Source organism: Rattus norvegicus, chromosome 11 (genome assembly GCF_036323735.1).
Source record: "Rattus norvegicus strain BN/NHsdMcwi chromosome 11, GRCr8, whole genome shotgun sequence".
NCBI lineage: Eukaryota > Metazoa > Chordata > Mammalia > Rodentia > Muridae > Rattus > Rattus norvegicus.
This window is the reverse complement of record NC_086029.1, coordinates 14,598,974-14,625,134: the sequence shown is the minus strand read 5'-3', so window position 1 is coordinate 14,625,134 and position 26,161 is coordinate 14,598,974. Positions and strand designations below refer to the sequence as shown.

Sequence of the window (26,161 nt, the reverse complement as noted above, 5' to 3'; positions counted from 1 at the left end):
AAGAGGGTCTCAGTGAATGAGTGTCTTGATGGCCTGAACTAAGTCTTGTCTGTGGGAAATTGTCTTTATTGTGCTTCTAGATGTGGGCACACTCAGCCTAAAAAGTAGTTGGGATCATTCCCTAGGTTCATGTCCTGAACTTCATGAACAAAGCATCAGTGAGCTGAGACCTGATAGACAAGCATTCATTACTCACAGCTCTTAACTGAGAAATAACTCACCAGTCCAATTCTTGCTGCCTTTAGTTCCCCAAAATAATAGGCTACGATGTGAAGTTGTAAGCAAAACATCATTTTTTAACCTGATTTGCTTTTTGCCAAAGTATATTTTTTTCACAGTAACAGAAATGAAACTAAAACAATGAGGGTGAAGATAAAATGTTTGATTGCTCAGTGATACCTTCGACGCAAACGAATAAAGAGACACATCTGGATATTTTACGGCTGGGAAACACTGTGATAAATAATTTAATTTAGATAAAGTAGGTTATTGAACCTTTGTTCTAGGGTCTACCTTTTTTTGCATTTTACTTTGAAATGTGCATGTTATCACAACACTGTAGTGTTTGGGGAACAAAAATGTTGCCTATGTTTATTAGATATGTCAAAATTAATAATATAGGAATGTCCTTTAGTTGATACCAGCTAAGAGTGCTGATAAATATATATCTATCATTCACATTCATTATTTATTAGGTAAGCCAGTGATGATTGTCACAGAATACATGGAGAATGGTTCCCTGGACAGTTTCTTACGTGTGAGTAAATTGTCATAGTTATAGTACTTACGTGTCTCTTTGATATATTGTATATAAACATACATATTAACAAGTGTGTCATAGAAAATATTATATGTCTTCTAATGTTTTACTAAGTATTTTTCCAAGTAAACGTGAAATAGACTCGGATTACTTAGTAAGGGAAATTTTAAAATTTTATCTTTATCTTTTACCTCCAAATATGAATGGTTTATATTTAAACATTTAAATAACAGTGCTAACACTTTTGTATTGCCCCAAATCACATCTTTAAAACAAATTTAAAGATTAAAGAGTGACCCTAAACTCAGATATAAGTGAAATTGATATAAGGCAGAAATATTTCTTTATGCTTCTTGTTAATCAACCCAGATAGATCTCAGATATCAAGTGTTTGATGAAATGGTAAAGAATACCTATTCTCAAATGAGAGATCTAACTTTTGTAATAATGTTTTAATTTTAATGTTTGTTTTTATAATATATTTAATATGTTACAGTTTAATTTACTAAAAATATGTTAAAGAAATGCAAAATCTATAGAACATTCAAATAAAAATGATTTCAGGAGATAACAAAAGTTATTTACTCTGTCCCCAGGGCCTTTTTAGAATTTTACAAATTAATAGATAACAGATGGGCTAATGAACTGACATAAAATGCATAGAAAAATTGAAATTCCTAAGTTTTCTAAGAAAGAGGAATTTTTCATATTAATAAGCCATATATAATTTTAGGGACAACTATTTTTCATATATTTCAAAAGTTTTTATGAAGTAAATGCTTTAAATATGATATAATTATAAATTATCTATGCCTTATAAACTATATATTGCTATTTAAATACAAATGCATTAGAAGGTTTTCCATCCAGGACTCTGTGACATTGTCTTTCATCATGTTTTCTTTGACTAGCTATAACTAAGGGTCAGGCCATAACATAAAAATTGGGCAAATACATTTTTTCTCATAATTACTTGTTTATGATGATTGCTAAAATTATAACCAAGAGAACATAGTGAAATATAAATCAAATAGTTATCATCTTGAAATATCCATGCTATTTAATTTTTTCTTAACATTAGTTTTTGAGAATGAGCTTGAGTATTATACAAAGATCAAGACAGTCCTATTTTTTAACTTACTTCTGATTTTAGGATAGAATACTGGGTAATGCAGCCACTATCAATTTTGTGTTAGCTATGCACTCATTTGTTCACAGATAATGATAGTCTTGGATGCTTTTCATAAAATACGTAGAGTCAATAATGAAAAATGTTGCCATGTGAAATTATAAAATAACGGAAACCTATCTTAGTTGTATTACAAATGATTTCAGAAACATGATGCCCAGTTTACAGTCATCCAGCTCGTGGGAATGCTCCGTGGGATAGCATCTGGTATGAAGTACCTCTCAGATATGGGCTATGTCCACCGCGACCTTGCTGCTCGGAACATCTTGATCAACAGTAACTTGGTGTGCAAAGTCTCTGACTTCGGACTTTCTCGAGTGTTGGAAGATGACCCTGAAGCTGCTTACACCACCAGAGTGAGTAATGGGGGTTTCCGTTACCATGACAATTCCCTTACTATAAATGTGTAAGTATACAACCAAGCAGAAATGATAACATAAAATCATGTGTCAGTTAGGTTTCTATAGATGGATACATCTTTCCATAAATATCATTTATTTGGTGAAAAATGGATAGGTTACCTATTATAGTTGTAAAATAACATAATACCTTGTCTAATAAACATCTGCTCAACACTGCAAGGTTTCCATATGTCTAAACTACTGACATTTTACTCACTATTTTTGATTGAGATACCTTTAACAGGCAGATTTGATAAATTCTCTAGTTTTTTTTTTAAACTAGGGTGTTACTTTTAAATATTTAGAGTTAATATCCTCCACGGTCTCTTTTGATGCTTCTGTGCTCTCTACAAACATCACCCAATACAGGTTCTACAAACAAGGCATCATATTTCTGACCACACTTTCATCCCAGGAGAAAACATGTAGCAAAGAATAATATTTACTTACCCAAGAAATGATTTTATACTCCTCATCGCTGCTTAATCCTCTGAAGATGCCTTTTATAAAGTTCCATGGCTCAATAAACTTCTAACAGTCTAGAAAAAGATACACTGCTTGTATTGTTCCTGCAACAGCTGTCCTATTCAAAAAAATACTTTCAGTTTCAATAAAGCACATGTAGTAAGAGACTTATATTTGAACATATTTATAATATAAACTAGCTCTTGAATCAGACTCTCATTTTTCTGTCACATATAATGTTACATATATTAAATGTGAACATTCTTGATCCAGATACTATTCTTGATCATGGAATATTCTACAGAACGACTGCTACAGTAGAAGAGGGTTGGGCAAACATGATAATCAGTTTTCCTTCATTATGCTGGCTGTGACTTTGTTTAGGACTAGAGACATTTGAGAGCCATGTATTTGTCTTTTGAGGGAGGAAGTAAAGAAGGGGATAAGAAGAAGGGAATTGCTATGTCAATATTTTTATGGATCATTTCTGAATAAAAATGCAAGGGGATTTGTTTTGAAATTTCAGTGTCAGAAGATTCTTGCTAACCACAGCAGCCAAGTGAATCCATTCCCATCAGACACACAATTGCTCAAAGCAGCTCAGTGTTCATCCTTGTGTTCTTCTGGAGCTCTCTCAAATACCCATGGGGGCCCAGGTTCCTTTAGAGAAGCATCTGCATGTCTACAGTAATTTTGAAGTCGCTGACTTAATCACCAATAACAAGTTTTGTTTAGTAAAGTAATTTTATGATTTACTCTTAAGATAAGTATGATTACAAAGTTATTGGACTGCTATTTTTCATGTAAACACATCAAAACAGCTGAGTTGGCATTATATGTAGCTCTGTGGAAAAGTGTGCTGACTGGAACTTTAGTTTAAGTAAAAATATGAGAGCTCCTCCTTTTGAAATTTAAAAAGAGAACATGTCAAAAAGCATTATTAAAAAATATTCAATCAAAATATTTGGGAGAATAGATTTGAATGAGATAAAAGTTTATTGCTTCAAAAAACATGTATAAACTCAAGTTTATTCATTTGTGTTTGTAACCAAAATCATTCTATCCATCTTACATAATATTTTATTTACTTGGCTTAATATTCAATGAATTTTTCTCTTTTCGAAAATACCTAAAGTTGTTCAAGAGACATATGTTTTGTATAAATATGATAGACTCACTTTAAACGTCACATGTTGCTTAATAACACTTAAGATATTCTGCATAGTCTGTATTTTCTACAATTCAGGAAATGCCACTTGGTGTTTCAATCTATTGACTCTTTGACACTGCCATTTTGTATGCTGTTGCTTTTAAGTAGAGAGAAATCAATCAATCGAACAAAGAAAAATCACGTACACATTTGATTCAGTGTTTTTGATGGGAGGATGTCTGCCCTTTCTATTATTTCAGACGTCTTTGTGGGAGTCAAACAAAATAAATAAGAGTACTGAAATTATTATATCAACTAATTATGTTCAAAATAAAAAAATAACCCTTAGAAACTGGACACAGGGCTCAGTAGGCCGGAGCACTTGCTGTGTGTCCATAAGAACGGTAATGCTTATCCCAGCACTCATGTAAAACCTGTGCTCCCATACACATAATTTAAACAATAGATAAATAAAATATAAATATCTTCAACTGGAGTACATATGTCATTGAGAATTCGCTTGATCTCTAAACGTGTTGTCTATTTCTCCATACTTCTCTCTTTTGTGTTCATATTTATATACATATATATGTATATGTATGTTATATATATATATATTATTATATATCATATAATGATCTCCCCTTATGTTCTCAACAGTATGATGAAAAGAAGGGGCAAATAAGCAGTTATTTGAATGTGTGTGATTCTATTTTAATAAGGATTTTAAGCAAGAATCAACTATTTTCAATATCCACATTAAGTTATTTTTCTTAATTTGTTTTTACTCCTGAGTGATGCAAAAATTCCAAATATTGACGTTGCACATTTTACACTACTATTATGCATCCTGCGCCCTTTGTAAAACCCCACTTCAAACTCTTGGGATGTTGCATGTGAAAGGCTATAAAGTTTTAGTGTTATTATGAAAATCGTTTCAAGCTCACAGACTCTCTGAAATGCTCTTGGGATTCCTAAAGATGCCTGAATGACACTTTGAAGAAGTCAATTGCTGGTGCTCTACCAGGAAAAGTACCTTGAAAACTAAATAAACATTTCAGTAGTCATTCAATGATATAAATCTAAATTATGATGTAGTTTTATGTGATGTGATATGTTTTTAGGAGTTGTTTGTAAAGCATAACTGCAGCTGCTCTCTACCCTCACAAATCACACCAAAACCCCCTGAATTGCCTTTGGCTGGTGTAACGAGAGCAGGCAGCACCACAAATATAAATCCCAAAGAAATTCTGTTGTCGCGCAATAAACAACCAAAGAATTTCAACTTTTTTTTCAACATGTCACTTTCAAAGTATGATTATGACATGTTCCCTGTCTCTTTTGTTTTGAGCTGTACTGCCATTTAATTTATTTTAAATTAACCATGTTGACAGGCAAGAACCTAGTAGTGTAAATTGTACTCTGACATCCACACACATGGGAAGTCAATGGTACAGGTTCTGTATCTTCTGTTTCTCTCTCTTTCTCTGTTTCTGTCTGTCTGTCTCTGTCTCTGTCTCTCTCTGTCTCTCTGTCTGTCTGTCTGTCTGTTTCTCTACACACACTTAAACATATGCCTACTATACACAAATATATACATACATGAAAGCACAAAATTTAAAAAAATATTTAATAAAAGAGTCATGTAGCTAGAATTTTGCGTCAGTATTTTGTTTTATATAAAATTTTAAGTGTAGGATTGCATATATATTAGCATGTTTACATACATCTGTGTCAATTAACATTCATAGTATCATGTTGATATAGAACTCATAATTGCAATATACCAGTTGTGGATCTGCTGTTATATACATTGTCCCAACTTGACTAAGGGCAGACTTTTATGTTGTCTATATGTCAGGTAGTCAGGCAACTTATGCCTTTTTGCAATCTTAATAATTGTTTCATGGACTATGTTGAGAAACTAGAAAAAAACCAGTTGACTTTCTCTTGGATGTGTCTTCCAATGTTACATCATTTTGTCTTTACTTCATTATGATGATTTGTACTGAGCATAACCAATAAAATCCAAGCTTGGTTTAGAGGATCAGATCTTTGGCCATAAAGGAAATTTTATGTTGTATAGATTTTATATTTGTGATTTTACTGAAGTGTTTCCACTAATATGGTGGATAACATTATATTATCTAACTTCATATCTCGAATTAGTAAAAATGATGGCTAATACTAAAGAACTTAATGGTCTTGTTTTGTTCATAGTATTTCCAATTAAAATTATGAAATCCTAAGTCTTCATACTTGAATGGTTCTCAACTGAAAACTGATAACATCAAAAGTGACATTATGTTATGGAGATTAATAATATTAGCCATATTCCATTGATACATGAATAAAAAAATCTAAGAACAAATTATCTAAGCATGTTCTTTATATGCTAACAATAAATATTATAACTAAATAAATAAAACCAATGCCACACTACTCCCCACTCTCTAATTAGGCATGACAAGTCTTGTATACAACTTCACAAAACAAAGCCACTTACTTCTACCTAGTCTAAATTATATATTGACTTCAGTTACCACTGTGGAATCAAAAGTAAATAAGTCACCGTGGACGTTCTCAATGTACATTTTACACAGATGGCTAGCATGATCATTTCAGCCTGGGAAAAATAAATCTATCCATATATACATGATGGAAAATCAAAACTGTAATTTTGAAGTGGAACATTAAACATGGAAGCTTTATGGTTATGTGTTTAAATATTTTATCTACAGTCCCCTGTAGGGACTGTCATTGGTGACATGTATGATTCACCAATTCACAGATTTGGGCAGTAAGTTAGTGGTTTCTGTGTTCCAGACACAGTTCTTGAGACTGAGAGTCTAGAAGTGAGCAGAGCCAAGATCTCATCTCATGCATTTGTACTCACTGTAACTCAGATCAGAGGTGGGGGTGGGGTGGGGGGATCAATTGCAGTAAGAGCAGTTCCATGAAGGGAAGAGCTCACTGTTTTTCTTTCTTTTTCTCCATTTTCTAGTTCAGGGACCACATCTTTTTGGGTGTCAATTTTTAACAGCTGAGTAATAATTCACTGTATAAATTATCACATTTTTATTACCCTGTCTCCTGTTAAGGAACATCTAGCTTGTTTCCAGTCACTGGCTGTTCTGAAGAGGGGAGCAATGATCACTGTTGAGCAAATGTCTTTGTGATAGGACAAAGCATCCTTTAGATAGGATCTTTAGTGATATCGATGTCCCTCTTACTGAGGAACCACTGCACTGGTTTCATAGCAGCTGTATGAATTTGTGCTCCTACCAGCAATGTGTAGTGTCCTCAGGAGCTTGAGATATCACTTGTTATTGATCTTAGATATTCTGACAGATGCTAGGTGAAATTTCAAAGTAGTTTTAATTTGCATTTCCTGTTGGCTAAGGCTGCTAAACATTTCTTTAAATGTATCTCAATTGTCTGTGCTCCCTCCTTTAAGAACTCACTATTTAGATTTGTAGCCCATTTTTAAGTTTGTGATTTTTCTCTTGGTGTCCAATGTTTTAAGTCCATTGTATATTTTGGATAGTAACCCTTTATGGAATGTATAGTTAGTAACAATCTTTTCCTATTCTGTAGGCTACCACTTTGTCTGAACAATGGTGTCTTTGCCATGAAGAATCTTTTCAGTTTTATGATTTGCTAATTATTAAATATTAACCTTAGTACCCATATTAACAGTATTCTGTTCAGAAAGTCTTTTCCAGTGCCACTTAGTTAAAGGTTATATCCTAACCTATTTATTTTCTATCAGGTTCTGTGTATCTGGTGTTATGGTGATGTCTTTGATATTTGGATTTTAGGTTTACACAGTTAATAAGTGTGGATCTTTCTGAATTCTGCTGCATGCAGTCTTCAAATTTAATAAACCTGTTTATATCTCTACCCCAGATTTTAATTTGGCTATTAGGGTTTTTGATGTTTAGTTTCTTGAGTTCTTTGTGTAATCATCCTCTAGCAGAAGTGTGGTTATGCTAACAACTGAACTGTCACTTACACCTCATGGGAGAGGACAAAGGCCAGTTTTATCCAAGAGAGTGAAAATGGAGATATAAACCAATCCAGGACATGTCTCATGATCAGGAAAAGTTGACCAACATATAATTATTTTATGGGTTTTTTTTGGTTATAAAGTTTGGGGTTTTGTTTTCTTTAGGGATGTGGTTTTATTTTGTTTTCTTAGTTTTGAAAAGGTTTGTTGTATTGAATTTTTGTTTTTTTGAGAAAATAGTTGGATAGGTAGGGAGGAGGAGATTGGGAGAGGGGAAAATATAATCAAAATATATTTACATTTAAAAATTGTTCTAAATAATAGAAAATATAATAAATAAACATATAAAATGTGCTATGTAGCTCAGGTGAGAAGAAAATTTGTATCTTCTTACTTCAGTCACCTGAATTCTGTTACTGTAGGCATAAAGACACCATGCCCAGCTGTAAATCATTCTGTCTCTATTACCCAAAAAAGATGTTAGTCAGTACTGCATGAACTCCACCCACTATGGTGTCAGAACCATTGTTTTGCTAACATTATGTCTGGAATTACTTTACATTTGGCTCAGTGACTCACTAAGTGTACATATACAGGGGAACTGATGCCATGCCCTCCCCTCACCTTTCTCTCTCTCTGTTAATCACAAAATCATTAGATCATTAGAAGACTCTCTGGGGATTTGCAAACTAATGCTATTGGTTCATCTTTGTTATTTCACAATTGCTAATATTACCTATGTGAGTCTTCAAGCTATATTATATTTTTAATTATTAGAATGATTTGGTATTACTAGTATTATCTTACTATGAACATACACCATTTCTGCAATATTGCATATGACTTTTTGGATTTATAATGTTGCATCTTTGGCATACTTTGGCATCAAAATTGCAAAAAAATTCCTAATAATTTTAAATTATTTTATGTAACTTTTAAAATAAATTATAGATGTTATATAAAACACTAAAAATATATATTTCAATGGGATACAATGTAAGCTTCAACACAGGCATACATATGTAATATTTGAACCAAATGTTTAATAAATCTGCTTCCTCAAAGATTTGTTATTTCCTTAAGGTGAAGACATTTAATATTATCTATGCTTGTTTTAAAAAGTGTATAATATATAGTTTTTTATTGAAAGTATCTGTTCTGTGCAGCAGCATGCCAGAACTTCTTGCTCCAATCTAATAATAATTTGGTATTTGGTGATTAATCTCTCCTGACCTTCCCTATCGTTTTCCCTTTTTGTCCAGGTCTTTGACAGTCCCTAATCTACTCACTTTTATAAGAACAATATTTTTGCAATTCCATACATGAGTGTGATTACACATGCTCGTCTTGTTGTGTCTTGCTTAGTTCAATTAATTTGCTTATTTCCATTTTGAAACAGAGAACAAGCTCCCCTTGTTTGTATCACTGCACAGTAGTGCAGTGCCATGTGCTCCTTTTCAAAGACGAATTTGGGGGCTAGAGAGAGGGCTCAGCAGTTAATAATTTTTACATAAACATTTTATACACCTAGTTCATTTAATTTAAAATAATCTTGGAAGATACTTTAAAACAACTTAATACAGAATCTGACATTTACTGAATTTTGGAAAGAACCGGAGCCACAGTAGCTCACATTAGCCATCATCTTCAGGATGTGTGCTGTAGTACAGGTATGAGCTTCCCCTCGTATGACCTAACTTATTGTGCGAACAGCTGGAAGGGACATAAATCTTACTCATTTGAGTTGTGTGTTTTGGCATTTTTAGAATTATTTGAACATGGGCGTTCTTCTGCTTATTAATAAATTCTTAATTGTTTTACATAAAATTGAAAAAAATTCTCAAGAGTTCAAGGGTAGGCTTCTGCTTCTTAAAGAGCCATCTGTCTCTTATCTTTCATGGCAGACAACATCTGCTGAAACTATCCCTCAGTAACCGTTAGGAAGGAGCTACTACGATCAGAATAGATATATCTTCTGGGAGTTGCTTCCTCTTGGAGTGTTCCTTGTCTACTTCAGTGAGTGAAGCAGATAGAGGCTGAGACCTTCAGCAATGTGATTTATCAGTGTAGTTCTGCTTTCAACCTGAGAGGCTAATATTTGTCTCCACAGTCAATGCTCAATCACTCTGGGTTTACTCAGATTAACCCTCCTAAATTCTTTGCTACTTGAAATACACTCTGACAGAGCTCACAGGCAAGAGAGAGGAAACGAGAATTCTTGGAACAGTGCTTATCAACAGGAAATTATTTTTACAGAGACTAAAATAATCAATATAAAATATTATGTCTTAACACCCAGGCATTCAGCCAGTGTTCTTCTCTTTAGAAGTTAAAGCTGAGGTCACCCACATTCAGCAAGGCATCAAGTAAGCTCCTAGAGAAAAACACCATCATGTCTTATGCAGATGTTATCAACCTGTGGGTTATGACACCTTCAAGAATCGACTGACCATTTCACAAGGAGTCACATATCAAATATCCTGTAAATTAGACATTTACATTAAGATTCATAAGAATAGCAAAATTCCTGTGATGAGATAGCAATGAAATAATTTTATGGTGGCTGGAGGGGGGGGGTCACCACAATGTGAAGAACTGTTTTTAAGGGTAAAGCATTAGGAAGATAGAAACCACTGGTATGGGAACTATCAATTTTAAATTCTGAATTCTCAGAGTTCTGACTTTTGGAATTTTTCAAGAACAGTTCACTATATGGGATATTAGAGACTCGAAAAAGGTTTAAAACTCTTGTTTAATACTGGAAAATGACAGGTAAGCACTGTTTCATAGGGCCCCTAACACCTGTTTTCGAAAATCTTTATCCATCTCTTTAAATTTTTCTATATGCTGTATAGAAGGAAGACAAAAATACATGATCAAGTAGACCTGGGGTTTAGTAAGAAGTTAATCTCTCTTAAAGACCTCTACATAATTGTCACAGTGAATGTCAGCATCCTTGCTGTTCATGTAGATTGAGTACAGAAATTTGAAAGCTGAAGAGTTGAGTTTTATATGATATTCAAGATTTTAGGTTTTTAGAGAAGATGAAGAGAAGAATATAGTTAAGTTTTATGTCACCCATGTCCCTACGTTTTTATATGGCAAAATTGCTGCCGAAATGACAACAAACTTGGCAAAAAATTTAACAGGAGGATCAAAACTGCTCCCAGAAAGCAACACTTATTATTTCTACTAAAATAAAATATTCAAGTGGGACAAATAACTGAATATTCCCTGGAACTCCCAATTTGTAAAGTTGCACATAGACAGATGCTGGTTAGGCATGACTGTAGGTTTGATACTTCAAACATGGTGAACAAGCGTTAACTTTAGATTCTGCTGACTTTAAAGTGGAGTTCCATTTGGTTAAGATTTAAGATATACTCCATATGCTGCAATTCTGGAATTGCTCTACGCAAGTGGATACTTACCTCAAATGCGTGCATATACCAGGAGTTTAAATGAAAATACAGAAAACATTTAAATAAATAATAAATTTAAAAACCTACTACAACATGGAGAATGCACCATCATAAATTATTTGTATAATTAGTTGTTCTTGTAAAACACTCTGGATACTCGGTATTTCACCAAAAAAACACAAATTATGAAATGAGTTCCAAGTTTAGGTTTATCAAAAAAGCTGCAATAAAATTTTGTTCTCAGGAATAAATCAAAGCAGCACACAGTCTCATCAAATCCAATTTTTTACATACTTCATTGAAATCTTTTATATTTAATAGCTATTTGGCAGTTATTATAAAACAAGTTAAGCATATTTCTCACATATGTAAATTCAAAAGGAAATAAAAAATAGAAACCGTAAAATCTTAGATGAACTGTTGATGTGGATGATGAGGAAGGAAGAGGTTTTAGGTTCCCCATCATGAGCAGGATGATTTATAAGCTTCTGAATTAATTATTTGTAAAAACAAATAACCAACATGTATTGATACTGTCTTCTGTATGTTCAATTCTACACAACAATTATTCAGCCAAAAGACAGAACACTCCACCACACATTATGGTACGGTGAAGGCTTCTCAGTACTCCTTTCTTTACCCGCATGTCTTGAACATGCCATGCAGACGGCAGATGACAACACTGCTCTCCAGCCTTGGGGCCTCTTGAAGAAATGCTTGCCCACCAGTAAACTCCAACTGAGAAGGAAAATGATACTCAAATTATTTTTTAAAAAAGAAAGGAAGAACGATTGAAATGAGAACTTCTACAAAGGATATGTTATCAACATTTACATATTATATTACTCTTGTGAGGCTCAGAGTATAAGCAAACTGGTTGCTCTTCCAAAGGGCCTGGGTTCAATTTCCATCACCCACATGGCAGTTCACAATTGTCTGTAGTTTCAGTCACAGCAGATCTGACACCTTCACACAGACAAATATGGAGGCAGATCACCAACATAAGTAAAATAAAAAATAAATTAATTAATTACAAAAAGAGCAACAGGTGCAAGAAGTAAACCAATAAATTAGCTCTTGAGATTTAAACTATTGACTTTCATAATAAAGCTAAATCCTAGGACAAGAGCAAAAGTATCTCAAGAAACAATGAGCATGAGGAACAGGGAGTGCAACCAGGTCCTATAAAAGCCCTGACCCTGTGACCCTGGGTGGAGAATTGTCATGTATTCTTTGAAGTAGCAGCTTTCCCACAGGGACAAGCCCTTTCCCCGTGGACTTTTGATACTGTCTATAGCTACTTTGGGTTGTCATAATTACTGATATCATTTACACACAGAGGGAATAAAGTCATCTCAGAATTCAGGGTCCCCGAGTCTGGAAACATCTGGTCTGTAATGTTGATAGGAACCCTTTCTGGAACCTGGCTCTCGTGTTCTCCCACATGCATAAAGAATAAGAGTAGAAAGACAGCCATGTTCTCCAGTATCACCAAATGTAGGTCTGTCCAGAATGTAGGAGGAAAGAAAACAGCATGATTATAAGTAGGATATTCTACTCTAAAAAGAATAGAATCCTATTATTTGTAACAATAATGATGGGCCTCAGCAGTGCTATGCTAAGTGATTTCTATGCGTTGGACTAAAACTCATCTCATAGAATTAATATGGAATGATGGTTACCAAGAAGGGATTGAGGTTGTGGAGTGGAAGAATGAAGGCGAATGGTTGGCCGTAGGTGATGGGCTGCAGATAGATGAAGATGGGAGATGTTCTGCATGGCTTAATGCAGAGACTAGTAATACAGTACGCTATTTGCTTCAAAATGGTGGAAAGACAGGGCAGTCAGAGAAAGTGTTAAGAATATCCCCCAAGAAAAAGACAACAGTGTGAAGTTAAGGCAGCATTAATTTAGGAAAATAGGATTCAACTAAGATAAACAAGCAATTCTCGGATGCCTGATCTCTTGCCAAGACAATGAATCTGAATATAAGCAACAATTCTGTGTGGTCGGCCGAGACGCACGTGTGCTATGCTCATAACCTTTGCTTTTACTACATATTCAGCTTTCATGGGCTTGTGATTTCAGATTATAGTTTGGAAACACTATATTTTTTTTTAATTTATGACAGTGGACATTTTACTAGCTCATTATACTAGCACTACATCTTTGCACTGGTAATGAACAAAACGTTTGAATCGACCAGAATGGAATTGAACAATTTGTGGTGATATACTCATTTTTTCCCTTTTAATTCCACATTCATTTTATTGGGTTTAATTCTCTTCTGCAGTCTATGCTTTTAATTAGATATGTTCAATGCCAGTTTCTTCTGTCTTCATTTAAAGCCACAGTGACTTGATGCTGCCTCATGTGGAACAGGGGAGATTAAAAACGTTGTAAGTCTGATTTCGTTGGCAATGGCAGCAAAATTGCTAAATTTGATTGGTGCTTTCTATTCAATAGTGAGTTTTGCACTATTTCCTCAGCTAGTGACTGCATATATTGTTAATGGTGTGTTCACTTGTCTCCTAACTGGAAGGAGTTGGATGTGATGAAAGGTTTGAAGGCTTAGGCATCACTCTGCTAGGACCAGACCCATCATCTTTTAGTATGCCGTTCTACTACCCAATGACAGAAATTTTAAGGAATAACAAGCTTCCATCATATTTTTTTCTGAACTAAGATTTCTTAATAAATCAATGAAGTTTGATTTGTTGAAAGCTTTGAATTCCAAAAGATTTCCTCAAGTTGTAGATTCCATGACACTATGACTATTTAATATGCCAGAGTTGATATCTTTTAAAAACAGCGTTAACATTTGATTTATAATTTTGCTTTATTATGATTTCAGTGTTCTGATATTTTTAGGGATAAATTTTGTTCTAAAGGTAAGTTTTCCAACAAAGGCTTAGAAAATATCTGTTGGACCTGACTACCACTCTGCTAAAGTATTGGTTAATGATAGCTTTTATGAGAAGAGTAGTTATTATCTTGAGCTGTGTGTAAAATATGTTGCTCACCAGGCTTCTGTGCATAGTTACAAACCTATGGTTACAAACATCATCTTTGCTAAACTCAAAGAATCTCCAAAGAAAAGGAATATGGGTGTTTGAAACAGTATTATAGGGAGAAGGAAGGTCAGTAGAATTGAAGAGAAGATGTGAGAAAGCAGGAGGTTCCCCCAACCACAGCTCACTTTATTCATGTATGAAATTGTCAAAAAAAATTCAGTTAAGTAAATTGACTAAATGCAAACTAAATGTGAAAATTGAATTAAGATAAAATTAAGATAATTTTTGGTAGAAGCCTATATTCTCCTTCAAAGCAGATACCCTGAAAAAATTGTTTGATTTCAGAGTACATTGTGTACTTATTCATTGGAATTACTCATTTTTATATCCAAAGGGAGGAAAGATACCAATAAGGTGGACATCACCAGAAGCAATTGCCTACCGCAAGTTCACATCAGCCAGCGATGTATGGAGTTACGGGATTGTACTCTGGGAAGTGATGTCTTACGGAGAAAGGCCGTATTGGGAGATGTCCAATCAGGATGTAAGTGTATGTTTTTAGTTTATGAGTAATGGGTTGAGATTAAAAGTTCAAGCTGTGCAAGGAAGTGGAGCATAATGAAGCCGGGTGGCGCCTACTTGGTGACATCAAAGCTAAATACTTAGATGAATACAGCTATTCCCACATCTTTCAAGGGAATTAATTGAATTATTTTTACAGCTTTAATTCTTTCTCTCAAACAGGGATTTAAAAATGTAACAAAAGGAATATTTCAAACAAGAATGCAATAAAATAATGTTTGTTTAGGTGTGTGTGTATGTGTGGTGCATGCGTGTGTGTATGTGTGGTGCGCGCAAGCGCACGTGTGTGTGTGTGTGTGTGTGTGTGTGTGTGTGTGTGTGTGTGTGTGTGTGTGTATGCATCCTGGAATATTTGCAATGTTTCTGCCAAAAATTGGTTTCTACTTAACATTAATAAGAATATGTCTGGCATCTTTTCTTGACTCTACTTTTATAACTGTTCCAGTGCTTTCTTAATTAATTTTAGTATTTCACAAAGACAAACTTAATCTCTAACATGTTGTTTCTAATAATGTATGAGGCTTGCACATGACTTTAATCACAAAATAAATGAAGAGTCTGGCTTGAGGAGATTAACATTTTGTTGTAACTATGAGTATGAGGATTTAAATAAAATTGTGTTGACATTTATTAAATGTTGCTACTATTAGTAAGAAAGATACTAATAGCTCATGTGATTGGCAAATCTCTTTATGCTTCTCAGAGATTTTAAGCAAGAACCCTACATAAAAGCAAGAAGGCAAGCTAAGAAGATGATAGCCATTTCCCAGTCATAGATTATGAGATTGCCTCTACTATATTGATATATAGATATTTTCGTACTTCCTCAAATGAACTTAATGTCTTTATATACAATAAAGGTAGGAAAATGAGACTAAGTTTTCCACATATTGTCCCCAAATTCACGGTTTATCAAAGCATCTATAAGCACAGTACCTGGCCCCGCAACCTTCACGTGATCTAGGAACTTGTTAGGAATAAAAATTCTCAGGATTTTTTCCCAGGTGGATGATTCAGAAATTCAGCAATAAGAGGAAAGAACTTTGTACATTAAGGACTCTTCCAGATGTTTCTGATTTATATTAAACTTTTAAAATTACTGTTCCATGTGTTTTAAAACAATGATGCACTGCCCATAGGAGTTTACCAAAGAGAATTTCTGTGGTTCTAAAGTTCTCAAGTATGGTATGGCTGTTTCATGAATTCTTTACATGAATTCTTTACATGAATTTACATGAATTCTTTTACATGAACCAATACAAGACTTTTATAATAACTTCTATAATAAAATAATCTTTTTCTTTTTCTTTTTTTTTGGTCTTTTGTGACAAGGATTCCCTGTGTAACCCAGGAAAACAGGCTGGCCTCAGACTCACAGAGATCCATCTTCCTCTGTCTCCAAAATGCTGGAATTAAAGGTCTATGCCACCACTGCCCTGCTCTTAGTAATCATTTCTTAGTAGCAACAAATTTTCCTATCCTATAGAACCTTTATTTTTAACTTGGTTTGCAGAAGATATGCACACACTTCTTTCTCTTACTTAACCTTTATATAATATTTTCAGACATTTATAATTTGTTATGTATATACATGCAGCTAGTATCTTAATATCTTAAACAACATTATAACACTCCTATCAGGGGGATGGAAAAGTCCAATGAGTCTCATGTCTTCCCCGGAAATGCTGCCTCTTTCATAGGTAATTAAGGCCGTGGATGAGGGCTATCGCCTGCCACCTCCCATGGACTGCCCAGCTGCCCTGTATCAGTTGATGTTGGACTGCTGGCAGAAAGACAGGAACAACAGACCCAAGTTTGAGCAGATCGTCAGCATTCTGGACAAGCTCATCCGGAATCCAGGCAGTCTGAAGATCATCACTAGCGCGGCTGCAAGGTGACATATTGGATTTACATGCTGCACTCCCTTCCCAATGCATGCTTCCTGCTTGCTCTTGATCTGTGTTCTCAGAAATTGTAGTTCTCAGAACTGGAAAAACTAAGTTTGCTTGTCTTCCCTTAACTTGGGGAAGAATTCTCATGTCATGGTAGAATAATAATGAATACATTAATATGATTCTTGGCTAGAAATGTCCTCATCTTCCAAGCTTATGTCTATAAAATAGGAAGGCTAGACACATAGCTTATTTTACTCCCTATTGTTTAAGGAAAGGGAAGTGGATAATTTATTTGCTTACAGCTAGCTTCCAAAAATTGAGCCCCATCTTTTGGTGCATGCCTGTACGTTCAGCACTCTTGAAGTGGAGGAATCCAAGGACATTCTCAGACAAATAGTGAGATCAAGACAGCCTGAGTTACAGGAGACCCTTAAAACACACAAACATACACGTGCACACACATGTGCGCATGTGCACACACACATGCACACACAAAAACATTAAAAAAAGATCAGTCAGCTGGTAAGGATGTGCTTAGTGTGTATATGTGGGATGTGTGTCTATCTATGTGTATGTGTGTATATAAAGATCATAAGAGGCTTGATTAATTATGTGTTCTGACCAAATTTTATGTGAATATTTGATGTAATACTTTAAGAAATAAAAAATAATCTTCTTTAAACCTAAAATGAAGAAAATATTAACATTTAATATACATGCACAAATTAGGACATTAAAAAAATAAGACCAAAGGGGAAATGAATATATATATATATATGTATATATATATATATATATCACATTCAAGCTCTGTAAACACATATATTGTAAGGTGATTAGCATGATTAAACAAAATAAGCCTTAACTTAACTTTCAGATCAGTAATTAACTTTACAATGAAGTATCTTAATGTCATTCTAGGCTGACATCCTTATTATATAGTCTATTTTCTGCAATCATCATGATGTGTATTAAGTCTACACTGCTTTTTTATCTTATAATACAAGGTGTTTCTTTTGAAGACACTCTTCCAATTTTCCTGAACTCTGACTCAGGGTAAATTCTATTCTATCTGTGTTGGACATGTTTTGGATCTCACTTGTGGGTTCATAAACAGATCTTTATTTACATGTAAATCATTTTACTTAAAATAATGCCCTCTAAATTCACCCATATCATGTATATATACTGATATGTGTATATAAACATATAATAAGAACATGCATGAGATATACTTTTAATCATTTATTGCTGCCATTATTGGTATTTTACATGGTTTGGGTATTCATCCAAAATTTTGTACATGGCAACATTTTAACTCTACTTTTAAAGTTTAAAGAAGTTTTATCTTATATGAATTTACATACACACCGACAATATTTTTTATCCACCTCATCAACAACCCTTAGCATCTATCACGTTTTTAACTATGCCCATTCTACCAGGTGGAAGGCAATGTTATATTAGTTTTGTCTTGCATGTCGCAGTGATAGGTGAATGTTTTCACATGTCAATCATAACTTCCTTCAGGTCTCTCTGGCTAAGACATGTGTACAAGCCTCATGTCTGTGCTTTATTATTTGGGGGGTGTTTGTTTTCTCCTTGTGAGTTGTATGACTCTCTTATAAGCTGTGGACAGTAATTTACTACTGTATGCATGGTCTTTATGGATGTACTGTCTTTAACAATTTCTCCACGTTTGGGCTTCCTTTTTCATACCTGTTAATGATTCCCTTGCTGTATAGAACGTTTTAATTTGATGTAATAATACTAGCTTTCCTTTTACTTGTCTCCTTTGCCTTGATGCCCATATTTAAATGCTATTTCTAAGACTGATGTAGTGAAGTTTCTAATTTATATTTTCTTAAATATTGTTTAGAGTTCAGATTTTATAGTACAGTCCTTCTGAGTTAAGTATAGTGAGCAAACATGATCAAAATTTGTATAATTTACTTTTTTTAAAAATATGTAAATCTAAATTAAGCCTTTAATGTCATTACATGAGAATAATGATTTATTAGTTTCATAAAACATTTGGGGGGTCACTACAATAGAATTTATTGACTATCTTTAGACCAAATTTACCATAACTTATTCTATAAAGATTCATCTCTGTTCCAAACTTCACAGGGGGAGAGATAATGGAGACTCTGTGAAAATCCACCTGACAGTTTAACGACTGACTGGATTACAGACCTGTCCTAAGCAGGGCATATGGTCCTCATTTTACACCTTGAAGCCATTTCTTTTGATCTCTGCTCAGTAGTAACTATAGCAAGGCAAACAGCTTTTCAACTCTCTTTTTTCATCCGAAGGCATTTAAACCTTCCACTGGATGATCTTATCAACATGAAACTAAATAATGCTAAAGGGTCTTGGATATTTAGCCTCAATTTTGTGGATGAAATTGTCTTATATCAGATCACAGAATATCCAACGTTTAACAGATGCTCTAAACTGACTTTTTCTATATGTGATATATTTCTACTATGGCATTAACTACCTGAATAATTTATAAAGATTTAGTCACAAAACATTTAATTCTGGGAAAATGTAGATTTTTTTATAAAGGACCATTGGATTTAGTTTATTAAATTTTATGCTTATTTACTGTTATAAAGGCATTTATCTTAGGAGGCCAGTCCATATAAGTCATTATTAACCACCTTAACACCACTCAAGGATTTCAATATTCTTTTCCTTAAATGAAATTTTATACAGTTTGAAAGTCATTGTTGTTTTGTTTTGTTTTGTTTTGTTTTGTCAAATCAAATGGACTCATTTCTCCCTTTGCTTTTCAACCAGTGTCCATAAAATATTGTTGATTGAAAATTCTTAACATGGTTATGTACTCTGGATAATTTTGGCAGAACAATGAAATTTGCTGACACCTGCTTTTACCCATTTCATTGTTTCTAGTCATTTCTAGAGGAAGTGTCACTCTGACTGTCTTGAGCAAATGCTTCTCTCTTTTTCCTACCTCCTGCCTCTGTCTCTTCTGTATATATCTACAATTTCATGTATATGTAACCTCTGCCATAAAATTATATCATGATATTATTTCTCAGATTTTATTATGAGAAGTGTCTCCAGGGAAATTGACAAAATATATCTGATTCTGAATCTTTATGCAAGAATACTAGAACCTGGATATTTGATAATGTTTTTTCCTCACCAGGTGAAACTTAGATGCTGCATTCACTATGAACTGTATTGTCAGATATTTTTGCATCACTATATCCCTGCTTTACCAGCATTTCTCAAACCACAACTTTCCAGGCACTGGTTTCAAGATATCTTCATATTTTATCTTGAATCAATCATCCTTCTCTGTCCTCCCATTTGCCAGCTCATGTCTCCTGCTATTTCTAGCTAAGCTGAGGTGAATACATCCACCGATAACTATTCATTTGCTGAGTGGGGCTTAGGAGTCACCTTCAGCCTGTCTTTTTAGAGTCATGTTCTCCTTCAAATTAGAATACTATACTGACTGTTCAACTAAGTTGCCCTTCTGATTTTCCCTGTACAAGGCATCTAGCCACATCACACTCATAATTGCCTTATCAAAACAAATATAACATTAACCAGTTGTTTATAGCCAACTTGGTATTCTCTTTATAACTCAGAAGAATTGCCAGATTCATTTGAGGGGTTCAAAAAGCCTTACCAACCCCAGTGACATTTTTCATTCATTCACTAATTTTTGTGAGTGTGTATGATATTCCTACCTTCTGTATAATAGAAATGATGAAGCTTCTGAAAACTGAGAAAGACAGATGGTACTGACCATATTGACAATTATGCTACATGTGATGGACAGTATGCTGCAGACAGTACAAACAATAGGATGAAATAACTATATAGCTATGTAGAAAATAAAGTTTTTGAAAATTAACCAATGAAGAACTTGTATTTGAGCAATGATCTACAGGGTAGAGATGCATTACCTTAAAGTCAACAGTTTCCCTCCTCTGGGACACATATTCTCATTCTCTCTCTCTCTCTCTCTCTCTCTCTCTCTCTCTATCTCTCTATCTCTCTATCTCTCTCAGTAGGATATGCACAGGATAAGTAAATTGAAGATATCCTAAGATGAGAAAGAATTTGGAGGTGTGGGCAGATGGGTGGGAGAGGGGGAGAGATGATTCTGTCATAGCCTCAAGATGAAAACAGAAGCCAGATCACTTAAGGCTATGAGGCCATCATGAAGGCTTTGGATTGATTTGTAAGTGCATAAGGAATCCATTAAAGCAGAGAAGTTACATGATTTGCTTTACATAGCTGTTTTCTGAAGGGAAGGTGATTGTGAGGAGGGAGAGACCATTTTTAACTTGATGGTTGGGCACTTTCACTTTAACAACTTGCCAGCCTCATTAATTTTTCCAGTTCCTTCTGCTGTCCTCAGTCACAGGTTTTCTTTGGCATCTTTCTGTCCTTAAGGAATCAGCTACTGAATCTTGTATTTGTTGCAAGAGTTTTTTGGTTATATGATTATAATCCAATACCATTATTTTTTGAAGCATTCTTTTCATTCTGGAGTTTTGGGTGAATTTTTTAAAACTATCACTTTATTTGAATTGACTCACAACAGAATCTCTCTATTTTCTGTGTCTTTGTGAGCATCACTGCTCTGGGTCCATGACCCACATAAGCTGTAAAGTGATGGTTAGGATTATCCAGGACCAAGCTTTCTCTAGAAAAAAAGGAGTGATCAAGGAGTAGTAAGAAGAGAAGTTGTATTTAATTTTATAGTATACTTAATTTCAAGTAACTGATTTATTTCCTTAAAATTAGAGCAAGTGGGAAAAGACATGGATGATCTTAGTGTGTTGATAGTACTACAGACTGATGCTATACAATCTTAGTTAAAAAGCAACTTCATGTAACACTATGACAAATTCCAAGGTAGTTATATAGATAGCATATTCCAACCTCCACTCCTTGCTTACATTTGGGTATGGAGAAAAAGATGTTCAGAATCTCTACGTGCCTCAGCAAATATGTACATACTGAAGGAAAATACAAGGTATTCAGGAGTCATGAAGTGATGTGACTTTAATTTTAGTTTTGTAATCCTCTAAAAGTTGGATATAAGAAATTAATTTGTATTGTATATAAAATTTTATAAACATTAAACTTTATAGACCGAGTAATTCCATGGAGATAAACAAACCACATAAAGCCACAGTGGATGAGTTCAATTTCATGGCATATAACAGTTCTACTGTAATATAGGATTTAAAAAAAATTATAAAGATTATGAGTGAGGACTTTAATAAATTATTTTGAGTGATAATAAACATTAAATATTATGTATAGAGAGATGAATTTCTATCTGTATGGAAAAGGTATGCGATAGTGTGGTGCTGACAGCCATTCCTTCGAAAGACTAGAAGCAAACAAAGCCAAAAAAAGGACATAGAAAACAATTTCAATGTCTACCAAACAAGGCTTATTGAGGAACTGGTAGCAAATGAAATATATAGAGTGATGAAACATATTAACAAGTACTTTTGGGTTTTACATTTGAAGCACTGTGAGGCCTGTACTCTCCTTGGCAGAGAGGAAGAGAAAAGAGTAAGACAGATAGATAAGGCACAGGCAAATGAGCATTCACTACACAGTAAAACTGGGTGTCGTCAGAAGCTGAAGGTCCACGACAGCACAGAGGAAAACATGAAAGCTAAACCCTGTTTAGAGTAGTCTTTACAGATGCACAGCATAGCAACCACAGTTATACATTTAGTAGAAATACCTCAAACTTATTGACTGTAGTACTTATCACCAATACTTCCCTTTTTCATTTTTCTAACAAAATTTAACTCTAGCAAAGTAATGCTGTGGATTACCATGAGACTCTACAGAGGGGGTATTTGGTTCTAATAGACTGACAGTAAGCTCTCCCAATTCCAACTTGGAAGTCTCTAATTTTCAGAGACTTGTCCATTGCACTATAGTGTCCAAATATCATGGGGGAAGACTCTAAATGCTGCAGTTAGAATCTGCAAAATAACCAAGTTAAATTCTACAAGTGCCAAGATACTGAAATGGTCAAAAGCTTCTGTTGAATATTCCTTTGTTTGGTGGCACTTGGGGAAGTGTTTAGGCTGCTTATATTGGGGGCTATGTAGTCACTCAATAACACTCAATACTACAAAGAAGAGATAAATATCTGTGGGTATCCAAACTTATAACCCTCTACAGTCACTCCCACCAAAAAAGGAAAGCCCCTGGGGAGCTTTGGGAAATATTACCTACAATAAAGTAGAGAGCAATGGATTGTTAAGTAGTGGGCAAAACATTGTTGGAAGTGAAATAGTAAGGTCATAAAATAGAGGGAGCAAAATGAGTTGGACTTTGGGGCTGGAAGGGTGCTGGGTTAATTGTTATTTTCCCAGAACTATTTTAGTTCTTTATTTTATTTTTATTTTTAGGGCATTTGTTCTCAATGTGTGGGTGTAGACCTCTTTGGGAGTCACATACCAAATATCCTGCACAGTAGATATTTACATTATAATTCGTAACAGTAGCAAAATTACAGTGGTGAAGTAACAACAAAATGATTTTGTTGAGGGTCACTACAACATGAAGACCTGTATGTTATTAAAGGGTTGCAGCATTAGGAAGGGTTGTAAAAGAACTGTTTTAGATTGACATATCGGAAATCACAGGAAACCTATTGAAACCTGGATGATGAATACAGAAATTTCCATTGAGGAATTTAGAAAAAGACCCACAATTAGATAGGGAAGCATGAAGCCCTTCTCTTTAAGATTCAAACATGTTTCTTTTTCTATTTTTTCCTTTTCTATTGGATTTTTATTTACATTTCATCTTTAATTATTATTTTTATTGGATACTTTTATTTACATTTCAAAAGTTATCCCCTATCCCAGTTTCCCACTCATAAACCTTCTATCCCATCCGCATCCCCCTTCTTTGAGGGTGACCCATCCACCCACCCCTTCCCGTCTCCCTGCCCTGACATTCTCCTACACTCGGCGGTGGAATCTTGGCAGGACCAAGGGCTTCTCCATCCACTGGTGCCCAACAAGGCCATCCTCTGCTACATATGCAGCTGAGCCTTAGGTCTGTCCCTTTGGATGGTGGTTTAGTCTCTGGGAGCTCTGGTTGGTTGGTATTGTTGTTTTTTGGGGGTTGCAAGCCCCTTTAGCTCCTTCAATCCTTTCTCTGACTCCTCCAATGAGAACCCCAGTTGGTTCAATGGTTGGCTGCGAGCATCTGCCTCTGTATTTGTCCTGCTCTGGCAGAGCCTCTCATGAGACAGCCATATCAGGCTACTGTCAGCATGCACTTCTTGGCATCAGCAATATTGTCTGGGTTTGGTGGCTATATGTGTATGGGCTGGATCTGCAGGTGGGGTAGTCCCTGGATTGCCTTTCCTTCAGTCTCTGCTCCAAACTTTGTCTCAGTATTTCAAGCCCTCTAGAAGCCTGCTTGAGATGAAACCTGCTTGAGATCAAAATACATATAAAAAAAAACTAATAAAACCCAAGGTTAAAAATAAGATTTAGAGATATTTTTGTTAAATGTTTTTTATGGAAATGCCATGGAGGATCATTGCAAAAGGCCAGGGATGAGGATTCGAGGTCGGTCTCATGTCCATCTGTCTTTTTGATACAGACGCTCAGTGGTTCTCACCTGCCTAGCCCTTTAAGACAGTTCCTCATGTTGTACTAACCCCCAACCATAAAATTATTTTCAATTTCTACTTCATAACTGTAATTATGCTACAGTTATGAATTGTAATGTAAATATCTGATATGTGACCCCTGTGAAAGGGTCATTTGACCCCCCAAACAGGTCACAACCCATGGAGATTGAGAACCACTGTCCGTGATTTATCTACTGAGTCATCTTTCTAGCCCTAAAAGCTACATTTTTGTTAATATTATAATTGATTCATGGAATCCAAATCATTGACATAAAGAATTTTAATATGCATTAAAATAACTAGGCTGAAGTGGCAGAGCAAATGTAACTAATTCTGTGGCAAAAAGACTGAGATATTCTAATTAATATATGTTTAATGAGGTACTGAAGACCAACTCATGTAGAGTTAATCCAAAATGTTGTAAAGATTGCCTTTCAATGCATTTATCACCATGGAAGGATCATGTTAATGAATTTACAGTAGAAATACAAGCAAAAGCAAACTACTCCTCATTTCCCTGTTAATGGCCATAAACTAATGCTATTTTAAAATGCTTTTTATGTCTGAATACATAAAACAGTATTTTTCAGAGGAACTGATTTTTTGACAAACACTTTGTACTTCAAGATAAGGTCAACAACCACAAACCAATTCTACCTTATTCCACAAAATGTCTTTGACTCAAATTCTGAACTGACAGGTTGATTCTGCTCTCTGACAAATATTATAAAGAACATGTTAGAGGGAAACAAATATGCCAGATCCCCAGGTGATTTCTTCTCCCTATTAAGAATCTTAATACTTAGGTAACTAGTGTTACTATAGGGAGGCATTAAAGTAGGCAAGGGTTACCACTACTGAAGTTTCTCTTAAGACCTAAAGATAAAGAGCTTTAAAGAGTACAATGACTTCAAAAGCAAACACAGGGACAATGAGTGGAGGAGAGGCTGCCACACCTACGGATCCCTCCCATTTGCAGACACCAAACCCAGACACTATTGCTGATGCTAAGAAGTGCATGCTGACAGGAGCCCAGTATAGCTATCTCCTATGAGACTTTGCCAGAACTAGACCAATACTGATGCGGATGTACACAGCCAAACATTGGACTGAGCATTGGGACCCCAATAGAGAAGTTAGGGCAAGGACTGTAGGAGCTAAAGGGGTTTGCAACCCCATAGGGAGAACAACAATATCAACCAGACCCCCAAAACTCCCAGGGACTAAACCACTAACCAAGAGTACACAAGAGTACACAGGAGTGGGGGTACCCATGGCTCCAGCTGGATATGTAGCAGAGGATGGCCTTATCTGGCGTCACTGGAATGGGGAGCCTCTTAAAACTGTGGAGGCTTGATGATCCAGGGTAGTGGAATGGAAAGGCACTGAGGAAGGAGTAGGGAGTGGGTGGGAGAGCCCCCTCATACAAGCAGGGGAGAGAGGAGGGGATAGGGGACTTGTTCAAGGGAAACTGGGAAGGGAGATAACATTTGAAATTTAAATAAATAAAATAATCAATTTTTAAAAGGAACATAATGGCTTTCTTCTTAATGTTTCATTTGTTAACAGTTTCTCATTGAGAAACAAAGAAATGCTTAC

At 34.9% G+C, this 26,161-nt stretch overlaps 1 protein-coding gene across 6 annotated transcripts in view; it reads left to right on the top strand.

Annotated features, from left to right (window-relative positions):
- The window catches only part of Epha3 (Eph receptor A3), a 335,681-nt gene that overhangs the window by 295,587 nt on the left and 13,933 nt on the right, over positions 1-26,161 (top strand). For all 6 annotated transcript variants that reach the window (XM_006247976.5, XM_039088234.2, XM_006247977.5 and 3 more), the window contains 4 exons: positions 696-757; positions 2,096-2,305; positions 14,805-14,954; positions 16,693-16,886. In XM_006247976.5, the coding sequence (XP_006248038.1) occupies positions 696-757; positions 2,096-2,305; positions 14,805-14,954; positions 16,693-16,886 (616 nt within the window). The remainder of the gene's footprint in view (positions 1-695; positions 758-2,095; positions 2,306-14,804; positions 14,955-16,692; positions 16,887-26,161) is intronic.